Consider the following 15,761-nt stretch of genomic DNA (forward strand, 5'->3'; position numbering starts at 1 on the left):
CCGGCTACTGCAAACTCAATTATCACAGGGTAACTATTTAGCGCACTGAGTCATTTTCGTGTGATCTTTGTACATCTGATTATGGAACCTCATATCATCTGATATGCAACTGCCCAGCAGTTAAACAAATGCGATTTCGAGTTTGGATAAGTGAAACTCAGAGACATACTAAAAGCTTCTTGTCCAATGTGGTAAAGAGCTTTAGGTTTACTGTTTACTTGTGAGTTTAATTTACCAGCTGTTTGTTTTCGTGCTGTTATTTTTCCCACCCTACCAATTCTACTTTCACTGTGTGCTCCTTTGCTTCCGCTCAGGAAATGCTGAGAAGACACGGCAAGGTACAAATCCCCGACTATACACGGGGAACATGTCGTTTGAGCCAATATAATCTGATTCCCTTGTACCCCCCTGATTAGCTTTGTACCACTCCAGAACATTTTTCGAGTAATAGCTCGAGACTAAATCTGGTCAGAAAAGCGTAGGGCCATCATGAGACCTCAGAAGCGGAAGTAGACGCTTTTAGAGGCATGTTTTCAAGTACATCTGCCCATTTACCATTTACGGTTGTCGCGAAACGGGGTACTCCGCTTTCCACACGAGTAAATTGCCTGCCAAATCACATATTTTTAGACAAACTTAGACATCTTCTACTGTCTAACTGCCTCAGGGAGGTCGAACTTATGACGAGCAGTTAAGAATAGGAACCAAGCGAACTGCTGGATATCTGCTTTCACATAAGTCGTCAAAAGCGCACGTGCACTGTATTCTGCCGTCCATCACGACTTGGTGCTTGTTGGCTTTATTTATGTTGTTGCATCTTGCAAAACAACAATTTGAAAGTGACGCGTAGTATCTGTGGTGTATTTTAAATTTGGTTGTGTTTCATTCGATTATAGAGAATATAATGTAAGAGTCATTCGCCTTTTTTCGAATTAGAAAAATCTCTTTTTTGAAAGATTAGAGACCATATGTGCGAGGTTGGGATTCAAACCCAGGTGAGCTGCGTTCAAGGTAATCGATTTACCAACTACGCCACGCCCGCCCCTTTTTAGAATATACCGTATAATCAATAGAACGTTTCTTGACTGCTAGCCAAAAGTATATGTATTTTATATGAATAAGTTAACTGACTAACAATGTTTCGATTTGTTTGTTGTTTGTATACTACATTGAATTAAATACTTGATGTTTTGTTCTAGTTATTTGGGGTAAAAGAAGCATGCATAGAAAGTTATTCGCTGTGAAGCATGGTTTGACATACAGGATACATACAGGAGGATTGCTAAATTGAACAAAATAGCATTCTCGTATGAAAAGGAAAGCTGAGGCCTTGTTTTAAGGGGATGTGAAGGACAAATTGCGACCCTTTGAAAAAAACTACCGAAGAACAACTGAAGTTTAATTTTAAATTTAACACAATTTTGTTCAATTTTTAGTAAGCATTGTTTTCTGTTGTTGCGTTGTAGAACTGCATGACTCGCGTAGTATTTTATGCTAGTATTAATAACCAATAATTTTAGACTGTATTTTTGCTGTAAATAGTATTAAACGATCGATTTGTGTAGTTGTTGAAATTAATACTCTTCTATCGGTAATCAGGTGGATCGAGCAGCGGCAACGCAACGACTGGACATTCATCATCGACGACGATTAACCCACAACAATCGACCGGTTCAAGCACGTCCAGTAGTCCGGCGGTGGTCGGTGGTCGGCGTGATTCCCGAGAAGCGGAAACCCAGTTCGTGGATCATCCAGCCATGGCGAATATCGCAGGTTCCTTGAGTTCACCCAATCCCGGAAGTGGCCACAGTAGTCTCGAGTACAGCTCAATTAACATCAACGGATCGGTAATTGGAGTGGGTAGCGAACGGCAGCGGGATCTTGCCGTAAGTGCAGTCATATTGGACGAGTGGTTCAAGGAATTGGCAGCTATCACCCAAGAACAGTGCATCGTGATGCTGTCCGAACAGGTCGAAAGGCAACGGTCGATCAGGACCAGCTGAAAGATGGCTCGAGGACGGGCCATTTCCTTACGAAAGCTGATCAATTCTATGTAGTTATATAAATAATTTCGCTAAGCCAAGTCTTGTAGCTTCAATTTTTATGTCCTTTTTTTAACAAAGTGCGCGGTTGGTCTACGTCTGAGACGAAATGCCCTTATTTTTATGCATACCATTTTTCATTTCTAAAATGAGATCTTTTTATATTTATTATGAACACGGGCCAACCTTTTATTATTTGTTATAATTTCCCAAGTAAGTCGAACAAATGTAGTTTTATTACACGATCGAAAGAAACACTTTTAGAATGAATGAATCACACATTTTTCATGAAGATCTCTCTCACTCTTGCTACCTAATCTTGCAACGACTAGCAATTTGTGTTACCGATCATTTTCTAAGCAATAACGATACTAAATTCCTACCCACAGATGGTTTTTTAATGGATGCCAACACAAAAGTTTATATTAGTGTGACTATTTGAAATTAACCTGATCGATATTCTTCAATAGTGGTTCAAAAACGGCACACTGTATAATGTATATTATAGAATTCTAATTGTGTGATCGTTATGAAAATGTAGAAAGTGTGCAACATCAACACAATTGTAAAAACTTTTATTTTTTTGTAAAAAAATATACTTATGTATAACAATAACAGATTGATATTCAGGAGAGAGATACTGAAATTCCATACGTGGTATTTTTTCCACTGAAACAATTCGAAACTCACAATAGGATGAATTGCCTAAATTAATTGCTTCGGGAGTAATTATCGTGACCTAATTCCGCGCAGCGCCTAATACCGCGTTTTTTCTGAAACTTATTATTGTGGCACCATCATGTCTCATTCACTTCACATTGTTAGGTTTGTTCTAGTGCCAGGAGAAATTGGAGAAAATCGTTCCTGTACTCGCTTTCTCTCTTTTTTCTTCTTCTGGTAGCAAACCGGAGTAAAAAGGAGCAAGTATTAGGTTTGTTCCAGTATCAGGAGAAACTGGAAGTACTCCGTAGAAAATCGTTCCTGTACTCTCGTCTTCTCTTTTTTCTTCTACTGGTACCAAACTAGAGTAAAAAGGAGCAAGTATTTTTTGCTTCTGTTTACTCCAGAGTGACTTCCGTGTACTGGAACAAACCTATTTTTTGCTCCTGATTACACCTGAGTGACTTCCGTGTACTGGAACAAATCTATTTTTTTAAAGTGTCATTGCGTTGTACACAAAGTCGGGGCGGGGTACCTATAACTATTTGCACAGTTTGGTGCACATTGCGCAATGAAAAAAAAAACAGAAACCCATGCTCCGAACTGTCAAACGTAGCCCTTCGCTAATGTAGCGTTGACATTAGTGCTGGTTGCCATCTGCTGATGCCAGCATGCTGGCAACCAGCGTGCTACCAGCATAATGTAAACGCATGCCATTTGCTGGTGCCAGCTGCTGGAAAGCGTTTACATTATGCTGATAGCATGCTGGTTGTTTTTTTTTTTTTGATAGATTCATGTCCCGAGTCCTTTCCGGAAGGCGAATTGGCGGTTACCTAGCAATTTATTTCTTCCAGCAATGTAATAAGCCGTCGGTTCACCATTCTCTTAAGAATCTGCGGTACACGAAAGGATTTTTTTTACAATGGAGAATGCAATTTACGTACTGACCCAGTACACGTGCTTAGTAGATGCCAAGCTGACACACGGAGTGTACTGGAGTCTCGGACTCCACCAAGAACAAGGTAATACCGACTAAACTCCATTGGGCCCCGCCATTGTCCTCCCAAGGGACTACCTCTCGGTATTACTTCTGGGGGGATTGCTGTACATGATGTACTCACTTACGCTCGCTCACGCGTTCATACATCCTGTATGAGGCTTACTTGGGTGCTCGCTCTGTCACACCCTGATTCACTCTCTAACACTCCATGTGAGGATGACTGTTGTGCTTACCCCTACCACACCATGTGAGGCTGACTTGGATGCTAACCTATCACCTGATTCACTCTCAATCATACCACATTATTACGCCCTGTCGCTCCCCCTGGCATCCCACGTGGGACATTTTCCTTAGGCCCCGCTTCTGACTTACCATGTGAGGCTGACTTGGATGCTCACCCTTCACTCCTCTGCCAAGCCACGAGGTATCAATAGCGAAGTCCCAACATACTACGCAACGACCCTCCCATCTTGGCATGAGGCAGTCCATATATGCCTATTCACTCACTCTTCTGCCTTGCTTCGGGGTGGCTGGGTTTACCCCTTACGCGGTTGCCAGTCGCTGCGCCAAACCTGCCTCAGCACTTTTTTTTGCGCTCGGCCTTTTTCCGCTCCAACTAACCAATCACTAGTTAGTCGTGCCCGTCGTCTGTTGCTCGGTGCGCCAGATTCTCTGTAGCCTGCAGGAAATCTAAGTGGTTGCGATCGAGACTGCGTTCCACTTCTCCACCGCTTTACACATCCGCTGAATAAGGGTATCAGGGTTTGTGTTCCAGCCATAGACGTCAAGCATTGCTCTCCTTTCGACGTCGAAGCGAGGACATACAAACAGTATGTGCTCGGCAGTTTCGTCAGCACCTGGACAGTCAGGGCAGACGGGGACCTCCGCGTGACCGAACTTGTGGAGGTACTGTCGGAAGCAGCCATGGCCTGACAGGAATTGTGTCAGATGGAAGCGAGCTTCCCCATGGGGTCTACCCACCCAGCTCGATATGCTTAGGTATCAGCCGGTGGGTCCATCTACCTTTCGAGGAGTTATCCTACTCACGCTGCCATCTGGCGATCGAAGCCACCCTGGTGCGCTCGCTGACTCCTCTAATGCCAGCTCAAAGCACTCCTCATCTTCCCGGATGACCAGCCCATGACTGGCATATCACTCTTAAGCACATCACGCGGAAGGTGCTCTCCAGTTTCTGCAGGTAACTGGTTACCCTCAGTGCTCTTGACCAGGACAGGCCGCCGTACCTGAGGATAGATAGGCAGGCAACGCCTGCCAGTAGCCTACGTCTACTGGCGCATACTTTTGAGCTGTTGGACATAACCCTTGATAATGCCACACCAGAAGTCGAAGCTCTCTTCAACGTATAGTTGACATGGCTGCCGAAGGTCAGCTTGTCGTCTATGATGACTCCGAGAGACTTCAGACTCCGCTGTGAAGTGATCGCGACTTCTCCCACCTGGATAACTGCATGTTGTGCCGACTTGCGGTTGTTGACGATAACCACCTCCGTCTTATGTTGAGCGAGCTCCAGGCCTCTCGCGCTTATCCATTTCGCCACAGTGTTGATCGCGTGTTCTGCGGTCTGTTCTAACGATCTTGACCCCAGGAGGGAACTTAGGTCTCAGAATCCCGTCATACATGAGGTTCCATAATACCGGGCCTAGGATCGAGCCCTGCGGGACTCCGGCGGTAATAGGAACCTTTTTCTGACCGGCATCGGTCTCGTATAGCAGTACATGGTTCTGGAAGTAACTTTCCAGGATCCGGTACAGACCCACCGGTAGGCTAAGCCGGTGTAACGAGAGCGCAATTGCATCTTAGCATGCGCTGTTGAATGCGTTCTTCACGTCAAGTGTCACTAACGCACAGTATCGAATTCCTCGCCTTTTCCGTTGGATCGCTATCTCGGCAGTCTCTATCACTGAGTTGATAACGTCCACCGTGGACTTACCCTTTCGGGTTCGCGTTGGCACTCTCGCATAGGTTATCGAAACACGCTTTCTTGATGCTCTTAATGGCCTTGTTAAGGGCCAATTTCGCACCTCGAAACACTTCACAGCGGTTCTCGCTTGCATCCTCGGTGCGGACTCGTTGCATCCTACGTCTGGCTCTGAGGTAGGGCTGCAATCTCGGCACTCCACCAATATACCGGGCGTTTGCCGTTTCTTGACAGGGTTTTCCTTGGCATAGTGGCGTAGCACGCGCGTGATAGGACGGCTACCAGCGCATCCCCGCTTAGACTGCCGGTGTCGAAAAGAAGGCTTATGGGACGGAAGTTGCTCGGGAATCGTGTGCCTGCACTCTTTTTGGTGATTGCTACAATGTAGGCGAGTTTCCGGTCTATTGAAGGCATCGAGGAGTACCCTTTTCCCGCCTGGGGGTATGTCTTAATATTGAATACCCAACTCTGTCGGGGCCAACCGATTTTCCGCGGGCTGTCCTGAGAGCAGCTCGGAGTTCCGCTCCGGAGAAGGGTTTGTTACATTCCGCTGTAAAGTTTGGTGAAAAAGTGGTGCGGTTGCTTCGAGACGTGTCTTGTGTGTGATGAAGTCGGCGGAGAGGGCCATTACGCATGGGGTGGTCAAAGGGGTTTTTAGGAGAAGGCGTAGTGCTTTCCTGCGTCTCTGGAAAGCGCGGCTGGCACGACCTTACTAGTTTGGGGGATTCTTAGTTCTGCAGGTTGGATGATCAGTTAGAAGAGCTCTTTCGGGGTGTAGGCGCGGTCCCGTTCAAGGTTGGGCTGGAGATCTGCATCGAAAGTATCCTGGTCAGCGTCTCGTACATCCGCCGACGACGGCGGGTGGTTTTGGGTGGGGGTTGATTTCAATGGAAAAGATGACACTCAAGGCTGTGTCGTAAAATTTCGCCAAACCACAGGTCCTCGCAATGGTGTTGGATCAGAAGGTGACGTGGAGGCCGATGTGGAGTTTTCGCGGATGAAGTTTGTGCTGCCGTCGTTGAGGACCACAGCCTCGCTTTCTTCAATGGCTCTAAGTATCTCACTACTGCGGTGGCAGCACTTATCTGACCCGCAGGCGGTGTGATAGGCAATCAATTTGGTATTGAGGTGGATGTGCTCCGACAGAAGTTTTGCTTTAATGCCCAGACCGATGGTTTGATGGTTGTTGATTTTTTTGGACGTCTCCCAGTCGTACCGGTACCCGAATCAGTTTTATAGTTGATAATAATACAAAGTATAGTCAGTTGAAAAGCACTATACGCAAATGGTGCTTACGACATGGGTCTCGTCCACATAAACGATGTATTTAGTTAATTCAACCTTTGTGTTTTCATAACAACTATACATTAAGTCTTCGGGACTTATTAATACATTGTGCAGAGAACAATGACACCAAAAGTAGTTATAACAATGACACTGGTTATATTTAAGATGCTCATATTTTCATTCTCATTAATAGAAATTCAAACTATTCCATTATCAGTTTCAAGATGATAAATATTGCTGGAGTGACCATGATCAAATTGTCATAAATACCAACATTATAGTTAAGCGATAATCGATTTTTCTAGTATTGTTTACGATACAAAAGTTTAGTATTACCGATCTCATGGTTATTCCTACTTTTTTGGCAAATATTCAAAACAACCATAAAAGTCTGGTCATATATAGTATAGATTTTTTCTCAGTGTAATCGCTGGGACAGAAAGAATCATGGTCAGGTAAAACACGTGAAAGTTTTACCAAATGATCAACACAATGAGGAGGAAAAGCAAGCCGGTCATGGTCAATGAACGGACGGGAATCTGTCGACACTTTCAGTTATTGTTAAATGGACAAACAAGCACAAATATATTAAAGCATCAGGATAAGCAGTGAATCGACGGACGGACAAAGTGTTTATTGTGCGTTTACTCTGAACATTTGAATTTCAGAGTAGCGTGCGATTCAGTGAAACAATACGAACTGTGGCGGTTAATACATGAGCAGGACTTGTCGATGAGACTGAAAACCGATTCATACATCGCTGGATGAAGTCAAATCAAGCAGAATAGGCGGAGCAAAATACGACTTGTTTGGGAGGTCAGATGAATGCAACATAGCACCTAAGACTGCGATGCATATAAACCTACAAACAGAATCATGAAAGCTTTCATATTTCTTGGCTACCCGGGCGCTATCGACATGAAAGGAGTCGCTCGTAGAGCAGAGAAAGAGCTATACGAGTCTGCGAGTATTGGACTGACTATACACTTGGACAAGATGAGGTACAAGATAACTAGTATAGTAAAGCACGATTCATACGATACATAAACGGCTCGGAACGTGTGAATGATGGAACGATTACGTTGACATTCTTTTCAGTTGACGGGAGCTGATGTATCGTCTGAATCGAGCTTAAGGGATTCCAATCGACGATAGTTCTTAAGTGGAAATAAAAAAGTTTACATATCTTGAAACACTACTGATAGCAATTTTAGCCGCTAGGTGTTCTGGCTTAGAAAACAGCTTCTATGGTTGGAGTAGTCAGGCAAAGCCTTTTTCTATATAAATCGCTGATACCCTGTAAGGCCAAGAAGCGTTATCGTCGAAGAACTCTGCTCTCAACACTCGGTGGCACCAAGGAGAATGACATCTATTTCTCACATAACACTGATGTAACGCAAAAAAATGAGCAATAGTCTTATTCGCCAAAAAAATTGTATATTTTTCGCGAATTCTCCATCTTACAGCAAATTAGTTGTTGGTCGTTACGCCCTCAGAATGCAAGCACCGCCTGCAGCCTTAATTTTATTTTCCGCCTTTCGCGAGAAAAACTTGGCTTTTACGATGATAGGCTGATTGGGAATATGGCCCGTTCCGAGCAGTTTGAAGTAACCCTGAAAAAGAAAAAAAAATCATGTTTAACATGTCCAAACCAAGCTACGAAAGGTTCATCAATTATATTAATCAGTAATGTACAATCAACATTGCGATTTGCATGAAAAAGTACACAGTATGCATTCTGACCGCCCGTACATAACTATCATCATGTTAAGTTAAAATATCTAATCAAATTCTACAAAATCAAAAGATACACTTACAAATTTCACTAGATCCACCACAGGCACCTTTGCTTTGTCCTTCTTGCACTCGATGCGCTTGTCCTCGCCGACCAAGGACCATAGTTTGGTCAGATTCAACGTTGGACAGTACTGGTGGTTGCGGTTCAGGTGGAAATTCCTCATACCAACTTTACCAAAGTAACCAGGGTGGTACTTATCGTAGTTTATCCGGTGATGGTGCATACCTCCAGCGTTACCACGACCTCCAGGATGCTTACGGTGCTTTCCTGGAATACAAAAATTAAATAAACATAACCTCCCTGGATTTTTTTGTCACATCTCAACTAACCGATACGTCCATGTCCATGGCTGACATGACCACGTAGTTTCCTGGTCTTCTTCCTTTTACGTAGATTCTGAAATGATGAAACAATAGTTTATAGAAGTTTCAAATAAATAGCTAAGGTTGTAAACAAATTCACTTGCTGATCGTAGAAATGTCAAACTAGCATCATTCCAAAACCATCCCTCCATATTTTTGAACTAGAATTTCAAGGAATGCAGCGATAAATTACAACAAATTAATGAACTGTACGATCAGCAAATGAACAGCTACCCAAGTGCACCAATGAACAGAAAATACTTACGACCATTGTGGTTGATAAACGGAAAAACTTTACACTGCTGCCACGAAAATGTGTTCAACAGCAACCGAGTCTGCCGGAAAAAGAAGGCAGCAGAAAATGGAGCTTTGACGTTTTTCTTTACTGTTTCCGGTGGTGAGTTTGCTGGTTGTGACAGCTGTCATTTTCGTCTCACCCCACTGCACTGAAAAATAAAACAACCCAAAAAATAGGCACTTCACTGTCAAGACGGATACAGGTGAGCACATTTTCTTTCTATGATTGAGTGCGGTTAATACTATGTCGATGAAGCGGATAAAACGGGAGGATATGAAGAAGAAAAGCATGAACAAATGACGCATGTTTCTGTTGTTTTGTTGCTGTTCGGTTATAATTATTTTTTGTCGGTAGTTTCGAAATTAAAAGTGTCTCTAACGGTCAATTTCTTCAGGGTTTTCGGCTAACTACCTACCAGCTATCTGAAAACTGGTTTTCGGCGAAGTAACGTAACTGTTCACGGCACGAACAAAAGGCAGATTTGTTTTCATTTGCACCATACTCTCAATATTTTAGAGTTACCTCCCCTAAACTGTGTTCGTTGGATTTTTCACCCCTTATTGGTATCTTAAAGAATGAGTCAAAATACATAAAAAGCACGCATTATTAGAAACAAAGAAGTACCCACCTTTCGACAGCTTCGAGTCACTAAGTTTGTATCTATAAAATGGGAAATGCATTTTTGTCTTGTATGAATGTTTTCACTTTTCTCTTTTTTCATCTTTCCACACTATTTTTACAGTAAACGGCAAGTTATGGCCAGAAACCCATAGAAAATCGTCCCCATTTTCCCACCGACTAAATCGGATTCCATCGGCACAATCGGCCGACTAGGCCATCAATTAATCGGTCGATTGTTGCACCGACTCTTATGGGAGTTTAACATGGGCGTCTACCGACGCAACAAATCGGTCAATTTCAGCCAATTAAATCGGTCGATTGATTTGTAGTTTAAAACTGGAACCAGATTTACCTAGAGATTTACACAGAATAAATCTGGCGATTAATATATTGACGAAACTCAACTTAGTCGCCTAATTAATCGGTCGACCTCAAAGCACCCGATTTCGTCGGTCAACTGCAAAATTTATCAACTACTGTCTGATTTTCTATGGGAGTGACTTATCAGCCTTTTTGTTTACTGGGTTCGTTTCCGTGTGAGCAAGGGGGACGCTATCTAGCAAGTATTTCGTACCCAACATCAGCCGGACCGGACTAGATTATCACGGTTAAACAGCAATAAATAATACCTTTTACGAATATGTCAACGACTAGTACACGAGATATGCGAAACCGCTTACCCCCTACACACTTAAAATGATCCATCTACATGATCAGTTGCTAAAAATGATGAAGTCGCATACTGACACACAACATCGAACCGCAGCTGACCTAAAGAGCCACAGTCTTGAATTGTTCGGTAGCATCGAACAATTACTTAACGACGTAAAACCTAGGGGCAGATCACTTGTGATGCATTTTTAAAAACCAGCTAAATTAAATGCATTTCTTTCCATCATAATAGAAATTCATAATGTATTTTGCGTTGCGTGTAAGATATCAAACCCTACAAAAAATTAGCCCTACATTCAACAAAACGTCGAACAAAGTGAATCAGCATAGGACGTTTGTTAAACAAACTTTTCTGCGAGGGAGTGCAAAGTTGATGCAAAAATGGAAATTAAATGCATTTTTTTCTAATTTGATGCAAATTTTATACATTTTTAGAGTGATGTGCCCCTAGCGTAAAACAGTCAATGCAAGTCGTCCATAAAAAGAACGAAAGCGTATGCAGTAAACTAGGTCAGCATTTTCTTTCTTGCAACAATGGGTACTTTTTCCATTTCACAACCTCTCAAGTGGTAATGCCAATGGGTATTTTGATCCTGATAATGGGTGAAAATTCTTTTAAAAATAATTTCAAGCGAAACCGTGGAGGAATCGGAGCATTTCGGCAATGCTCCGAAAACAACGGCCGTTTAAACCACTGAGGATGTTGCAAATATGCGCCAATTCCGCAATTTTGACTGCTTTGGAAGCCAACAAAAATTTTCTGACCAGTGACAGGTTTTATTTAATTTTGTGGCGATGTTTTGTAATGTTTTTTTTTTTAATTCAGAAATAATTCTATTTTCAATATTTTTCATTCTAGGGCGATTTTTATGAATGGGTATTTTTTACGCCTTTTGCTGTAACTGTTCAGGCAAAAATAATGTATAAAACGTACAGGTCTGTACTCTAGGGGCAGAACACTTTAGAAATGTATATCAAATTTGCATCAAATTAGAAAAAATGCATTTAATTTCCATTTTTGCATCAACTTTGCACTCCCTCGCAGAAAAGTTTGTTCAACAAACGTCCTACGCTGAATCACTTTGTTCGACGTTTTGTTGAATGTAGGGCTAATTTTTTGTAGGGTTTTGACGTCTTGGACGCAACGCAAAATACATTGCACGCAACGCAAAATACATTACGAATTTCTAGTTTGATGGAAAGAAATGCTGATTTAATTTCGCTGATTTTTAAAAATGCAAGTGATCTGCCCCTAGTCTGTACTCATTAAGGTTGGACAGAGAATGCGCAAAATTCACAAACGAAAAAAGCATTTTTTTTCCACACCGTATGTCAGATCTTCACACAGAAAAAAAAATTGGTAAAAGTAAGAGTGTTCCGCTGTTAGCAAAAAACAACCAACGCCAACTATTAGGTTGAAAGTAAAACTTTTAAATTAATCAAGAAAAATAATCAAAGTAAAAGTTTTCCTTTTAAGCAAATGAAGAATAGCATAGCATACACTCAAAAAAAGTAAACGTTATGCCTATTGATTTTACACATAGATTTTTGCAATTAACGGAGGCATATAGACACTATTAGCTGGCACATAAAAATAATGTGTGTATTTACAAGAAATATTAATCTTACATTCACATTCCATAACTATTAGGCACATAAAACCCCATTCTATAACAATATGCACATATAACTTATGTGTGTGCATACATAGTTTCTACAGTTGGCACATAAAAGGTATGTGTGCGTGTGATAACAATAACATTTCTTCTTCATATGAATTTTAAGCGGTTTGATGCAAAAAGAATTAACATTTGGATTTTTTTCAGTGTAGCATAGCATAGCATGAACACCTGCACAAATCGTAGGGTGGAGTTGCAGAATTGAGCATATCTATTGTCATATCAGTTTTCGCCACGAACTGCAATGACGTAGACCCGCTTATTTCCACACACCTGGCTACGTCCTTACAAGCGTTTTTATGTTGATAATAGTCCAATTTCGGAACCGAAACAGTTTTCATAGATGACGGAGAAAACAAAAGGCGAATCAAATGTATATATAAACATATATTGGAAGTCAATATAATTAAAATAACATGGAAAAATCTCACCGGGAACTCCGTGGTGCCTTCACGACTTCCGAACTGCCATCTGGGCTTTACACCAGCACGCAGAAGCAGTCCCAAAAGCCGGCAGATCAAACATAGCAACTAATAGTCTCTTGTTGGCATCACGTGGGTAACTGTCCTCCCGGGAACGCTGCGTCTAATGATTCACTGATGATTCACTATCAGAATTAAAGCACCGAGAGTGAAAAACAAACTGTTTTTTCCTATTAAAATACACTGCAGAAAACTGACCCCTTTTAAGCAAATGAAGAATAGTATTCAAAACAAAAGTTTTATTTTTAAACTAAGAGTATGCGTTGGTTGTTTTTTGCTAAAAATGAAAAACTCTTATTTTTACCAACATTTTTTTTTTCTGTGTGCATAAAAATCAATCAGCGTATGTAGAATGTTGTTGCAGTACTGCTGATTGATTTTTATGAAGATCTGACATACGGTGTGGAAAAAAACTGCTTTTTTCGTTTGCGAATTTTACCCTTTCTCTGTCCAACCTTAATGAGTACAAGCTATTTATCCATTAAGTGGGATATTCCACTTTTTTGAAAATGGGTATTTTCTGTGCATTAATGGGTACTTTATTTTATTAGTATACCCTTGGTGTGAGCAGCCTATTAATTCGACAGATTCAAAACCATTGGGTTGATCGTGGTAAATTCGCTGCCGGCCCTATTAACTTGCCGCAGTAAAACCGTTGACATTGACACATATGATCGTTATTTATTTATTGTACATTTTGGTGAGTCCGCTTATTCTTTTCAGGAAATATTGCAAAATAATATTAATAGAGAAGTGTTAATCAAACTAAGTTATAAAGAAAATCTAACATGGAAAATAATGCAAATTATTTGAACCAAAAGATGTTGAAGCCGCTGATGCCGGAAAATATGAGAACCGAGCTAATTGCAGCTCTGAAAATTCAAAATATTCAGCCCAGCCGAACCAAGTCCGTTAGAAGTACGTATTGATGTATATGTATTAAATTTTTGAAAAAATCATTTGTCCTTATTTTAGATATTAAAAAGTTCGGATTCTCGTCTTCGTTGGCTAGCCCAGCTGGACAGAGCCCCGGAAACGAAGAAAATAAACGAATGCAGCTTCGTTTGCAAGCGATACGAGAGATTAGAACTTCTGAACTGTCGTACATGAAACAGCTGGATCTTCTTATTAATTACTTTGTAAATCCTTTAAAAACTAACGGACTCATTCAAGATCGTGAGCATAACCAAATTTTTGGTCAGCTGGAAACGATTTATAATCTAAGTCAAGAGTTGTTGAAAAAATTATCTGACGATCTGGATGTGGTCGTCCAAGCATTTATGAATCTAGGTCCATTTTTTAAGCTATATTCGGTATACGCTTTCGATTACCGAAATTCGCTCTGTAGTTTACAGACTTTGATGCAGAAGAATCAAGCTATGAAGAAGTTTATCATCAACACTGAATCCCGCCCAGAAGTTCAAACGAAATTGATTTCTTTGCTAATTACTCCCATTCAAAGGATACCTCGGTACAAGTTGCTTTTACAGCAGGTCCTGTTGTACACCAGTCCATCGGATGTGGCCTACAAACAACTGCACGAGTCTATTCGCCTAGTAGAGCAGTCCGTATCACACATTAATTCGGTCGTTGAAGATTTTGAAAATACGCAACGATTAATCACTATTCAAAATGCACTGACAAATAAATCACTGAAAATTGTGAAGCCAGCAAGGAAAATACTCAAGGAAGGCGTGCTGCAGAAACTTAAAACCGATGGATCAACATCACGGAAATATTGCATTCTTATGTCCGATCAGTTTGCTTACTGTAAGATGTTAAAAGATCAAGAGCATCTGTTTACGGATAATGGACTTGAATGTTGCTGCATTTTCCCACTCAAGAAATGTAAAGTTGTCGAGATGTTTAGGGGAAGCTTTAAGATTACGTGTAGCGGTGATGGTATTATTTTTACTGCCGATAATCAAGAAGACAGTCACAGCTGGTTTCAGACCATTCGAGATGCCGTCGAGTTACATGTTCAGTGTCGAAAAACGTTGCGCAAGCTCTCCAGCAATAGGAAACCAATGCGGTAAATTCAACAAGTGCTTTCGATTAAATTTCATCTATATTATGTTTCTAATTATAGCAAAAAGCACATACAACGGCTTGAACCCGAGGATGATTATTTGTGGTTACTTCGGCGCAAAACCGCCAGTCCAACGAGTCCAGCCAAATCACGCAGAAGTGGGCTATGCTCGCTTCGGCATCTGGACTGCCTGAAAGCGAACCGTTCCTTCCAAGATGATTCCATTGTGACTGGTTCTACACTGCGGTCGCCAGATTATCTCAATCGAAGAGCTCACGTCGATCCGAAGCGTGACGAAACCATGTTTTGCAGAGACAGTAATTCGCCACGAGTACAGACTGGCAGGAAACATGTACACTTTCAACTACCTGCCTCGTACTACCGGCGGTGATTGGCAAGCTGATGCCAAATTTTGAGTATTGTAAACATGATCTATAGCTTCTAGCTATCTTTTTTAACGTACTGATCTTTTCTATGCGACAAGTATTAAATATGATATTGAACTCTTAAATGACGTTACAATTAAGCATCATGAGAATTTCCAATAGTCCTACTTTATATTTCGATACACTAAAGTCTTTTTCGTGTGGATTTTTCATGTTATGCGGTATTTACTCTACATAAGTTTGAGCGTGTTTCTATTAAATTCAAACTATGTGCGAATTGCGAGGAGGAAAACCGCGTATACCCGGAAAGGATGTCTAAAAGAGAAATGCGGTACCTCGTTAGTGATATCCAAGATGACAACCCCTTCACGAGGCTTGATGTTGCAAGGTAAGGCTTACCTGGTTAAAGTAGCACATGTACTACATATCCGACGAGATGGTAGAATAAGAAGTGGGCTTTTTGTGCTTGGTAAACCTCAGCGCTAGGTTATTAGATAAAGGCCTAT

At 41.4% G+C, this 15,761-nt stretch overlaps 3 protein-coding genes across 13 annotated transcripts in view; 2 read left to right on the forward strand and 1 right to left on the reverse strand.

Moving 5' to 3' along the window:
* Positions 1 to 2,700, forward strand: part of LOC131691328 (FHIP family protein AAEL005291-like) — a 44,076-nt gene extending 41,376 nt beyond the window's left edge. For 9 of the 10 annotated variants that reach the window (XM_058977619.1, XM_058977628.1, XM_058977624.1 and 6 more), the window contains exon 11: positions 1,600 to 2,699. In XM_058977619.1, coding sequence (XP_058833602.1) covers positions 1,600 to 2,003 — 404 coding nt within the window. In that variant the 3' untranslated portion in view covers positions 2,004 to 2,699. Of the gene's footprint in view, positions 1 to 1,599 lie in introns of all 10 variants that reach the window. The other variant, XM_058977629.1, reaches the window with a different exon arrangement.
* A 5,643-nt stretch (positions 2,701 to 8,343) lies between these two features.
* On the reverse strand, positions 8,344 to 9,506 carry LOC131692029 (large ribosomal subunit protein uL15-like). Its single transcript, XM_058978856.1, has 4 exons — positions 9,354 to 9,506; positions 9,056 to 9,122; positions 8,746 to 8,993; positions 8,344 to 8,541 (listed from the first exon to the last, which is right to left on the reverse strand). Exons 1-4 carry the CDS (start codon positions 9,357 to 9,359, stop codon positions 8,413 to 8,415), a joined length of 450 nt encoding a protein of 149 aa, XP_058834839.1. The 5' UTR covers positions 9,360 to 9,506; the 3' UTR covers positions 8,344 to 8,412.
* Positions 9,507 to 13,486: 3,980 nt separating this feature from the next.
* Positions 13,487 to 15,380, forward strand: LOC131689791 (putative protein tag-52). Of its 2 annotated transcripts, XM_058975090.1 has the most exons (4): positions 13,487 to 13,540; positions 13,662 to 13,758; positions 13,816 to 14,872; positions 14,930 to 15,380. In XM_058975090.1, exons 1-4 carry the CDS (start codon positions 13,511 to 13,513, stop codon positions 15,258 to 15,260), a joined length of 1,515 nt encoding a protein of 504 aa, XP_058831073.1. In that variant the 5' UTR covers positions 13,487 to 13,510; the 3' UTR covers positions 15,261 to 15,380. The 2 variants fall into 2 exon arrangements, with proteins under 2 accessions (XP_058831073.1, XP_058831072.1); XM_058975089.1 differs by lacking the exon at positions 13,487 to 13,540 and having other exon boundaries at positions 13,551 to 13,758.
* Positions 15,381 to 15,761: the final 381 nt, after the last annotated feature.

The sequence above is a fragment of the Topomyia yanbarensis genome, chromosome 3, assembly GCF_030247195.1.
Source record: "Topomyia yanbarensis strain Yona2022 chromosome 3, ASM3024719v1, whole genome shotgun sequence".
Lineage (NCBI taxonomy): Eukaryota > Metazoa > Arthropoda > Insecta > Diptera > Culicidae > Topomyia > Topomyia yanbarensis.

Bases quoted from the DNA above. Each gene is read 5' to 3' on its own strand.
- LOC131689791 (XM_058975089.1), top strand. From the start codon at position 13,629: ATGGAAAATAATGCAAATTATTTGAACCAAAAGATGTTGAAGCCGCTG. The intron at 13,759-13,815 runs GTACGTATTGAT...TCCTTATTTTAG, and splicing joins CCGAACCAAGTCCGTTAGAA to ATATTAAAAAGTTCGGATTC. The intron at 14,873-14,929 runs GTAAATTCAACA...TTCTAATTATAG, and splicing joins AGCAATAGGAAACCAATGCG to CAAAAAGCACATACAACGGC.
- LOC131692029 (XM_058978856.1), bottom strand. The intron at 8,994-9,055 runs GTTAGTTGAGAT...TTTGTATTCCAG, and splicing joins CCATGGACATGGACGTATCG to GAAAGCACCGTAAGCATCCT. The intron at 8,542-8,745 runs GTAAGTGTATCT...TTTCTTTTTCAG, and splicing joins TGGTGGATCTAGTGAAATTT to GGTTACTTCAAACTGCTCGG.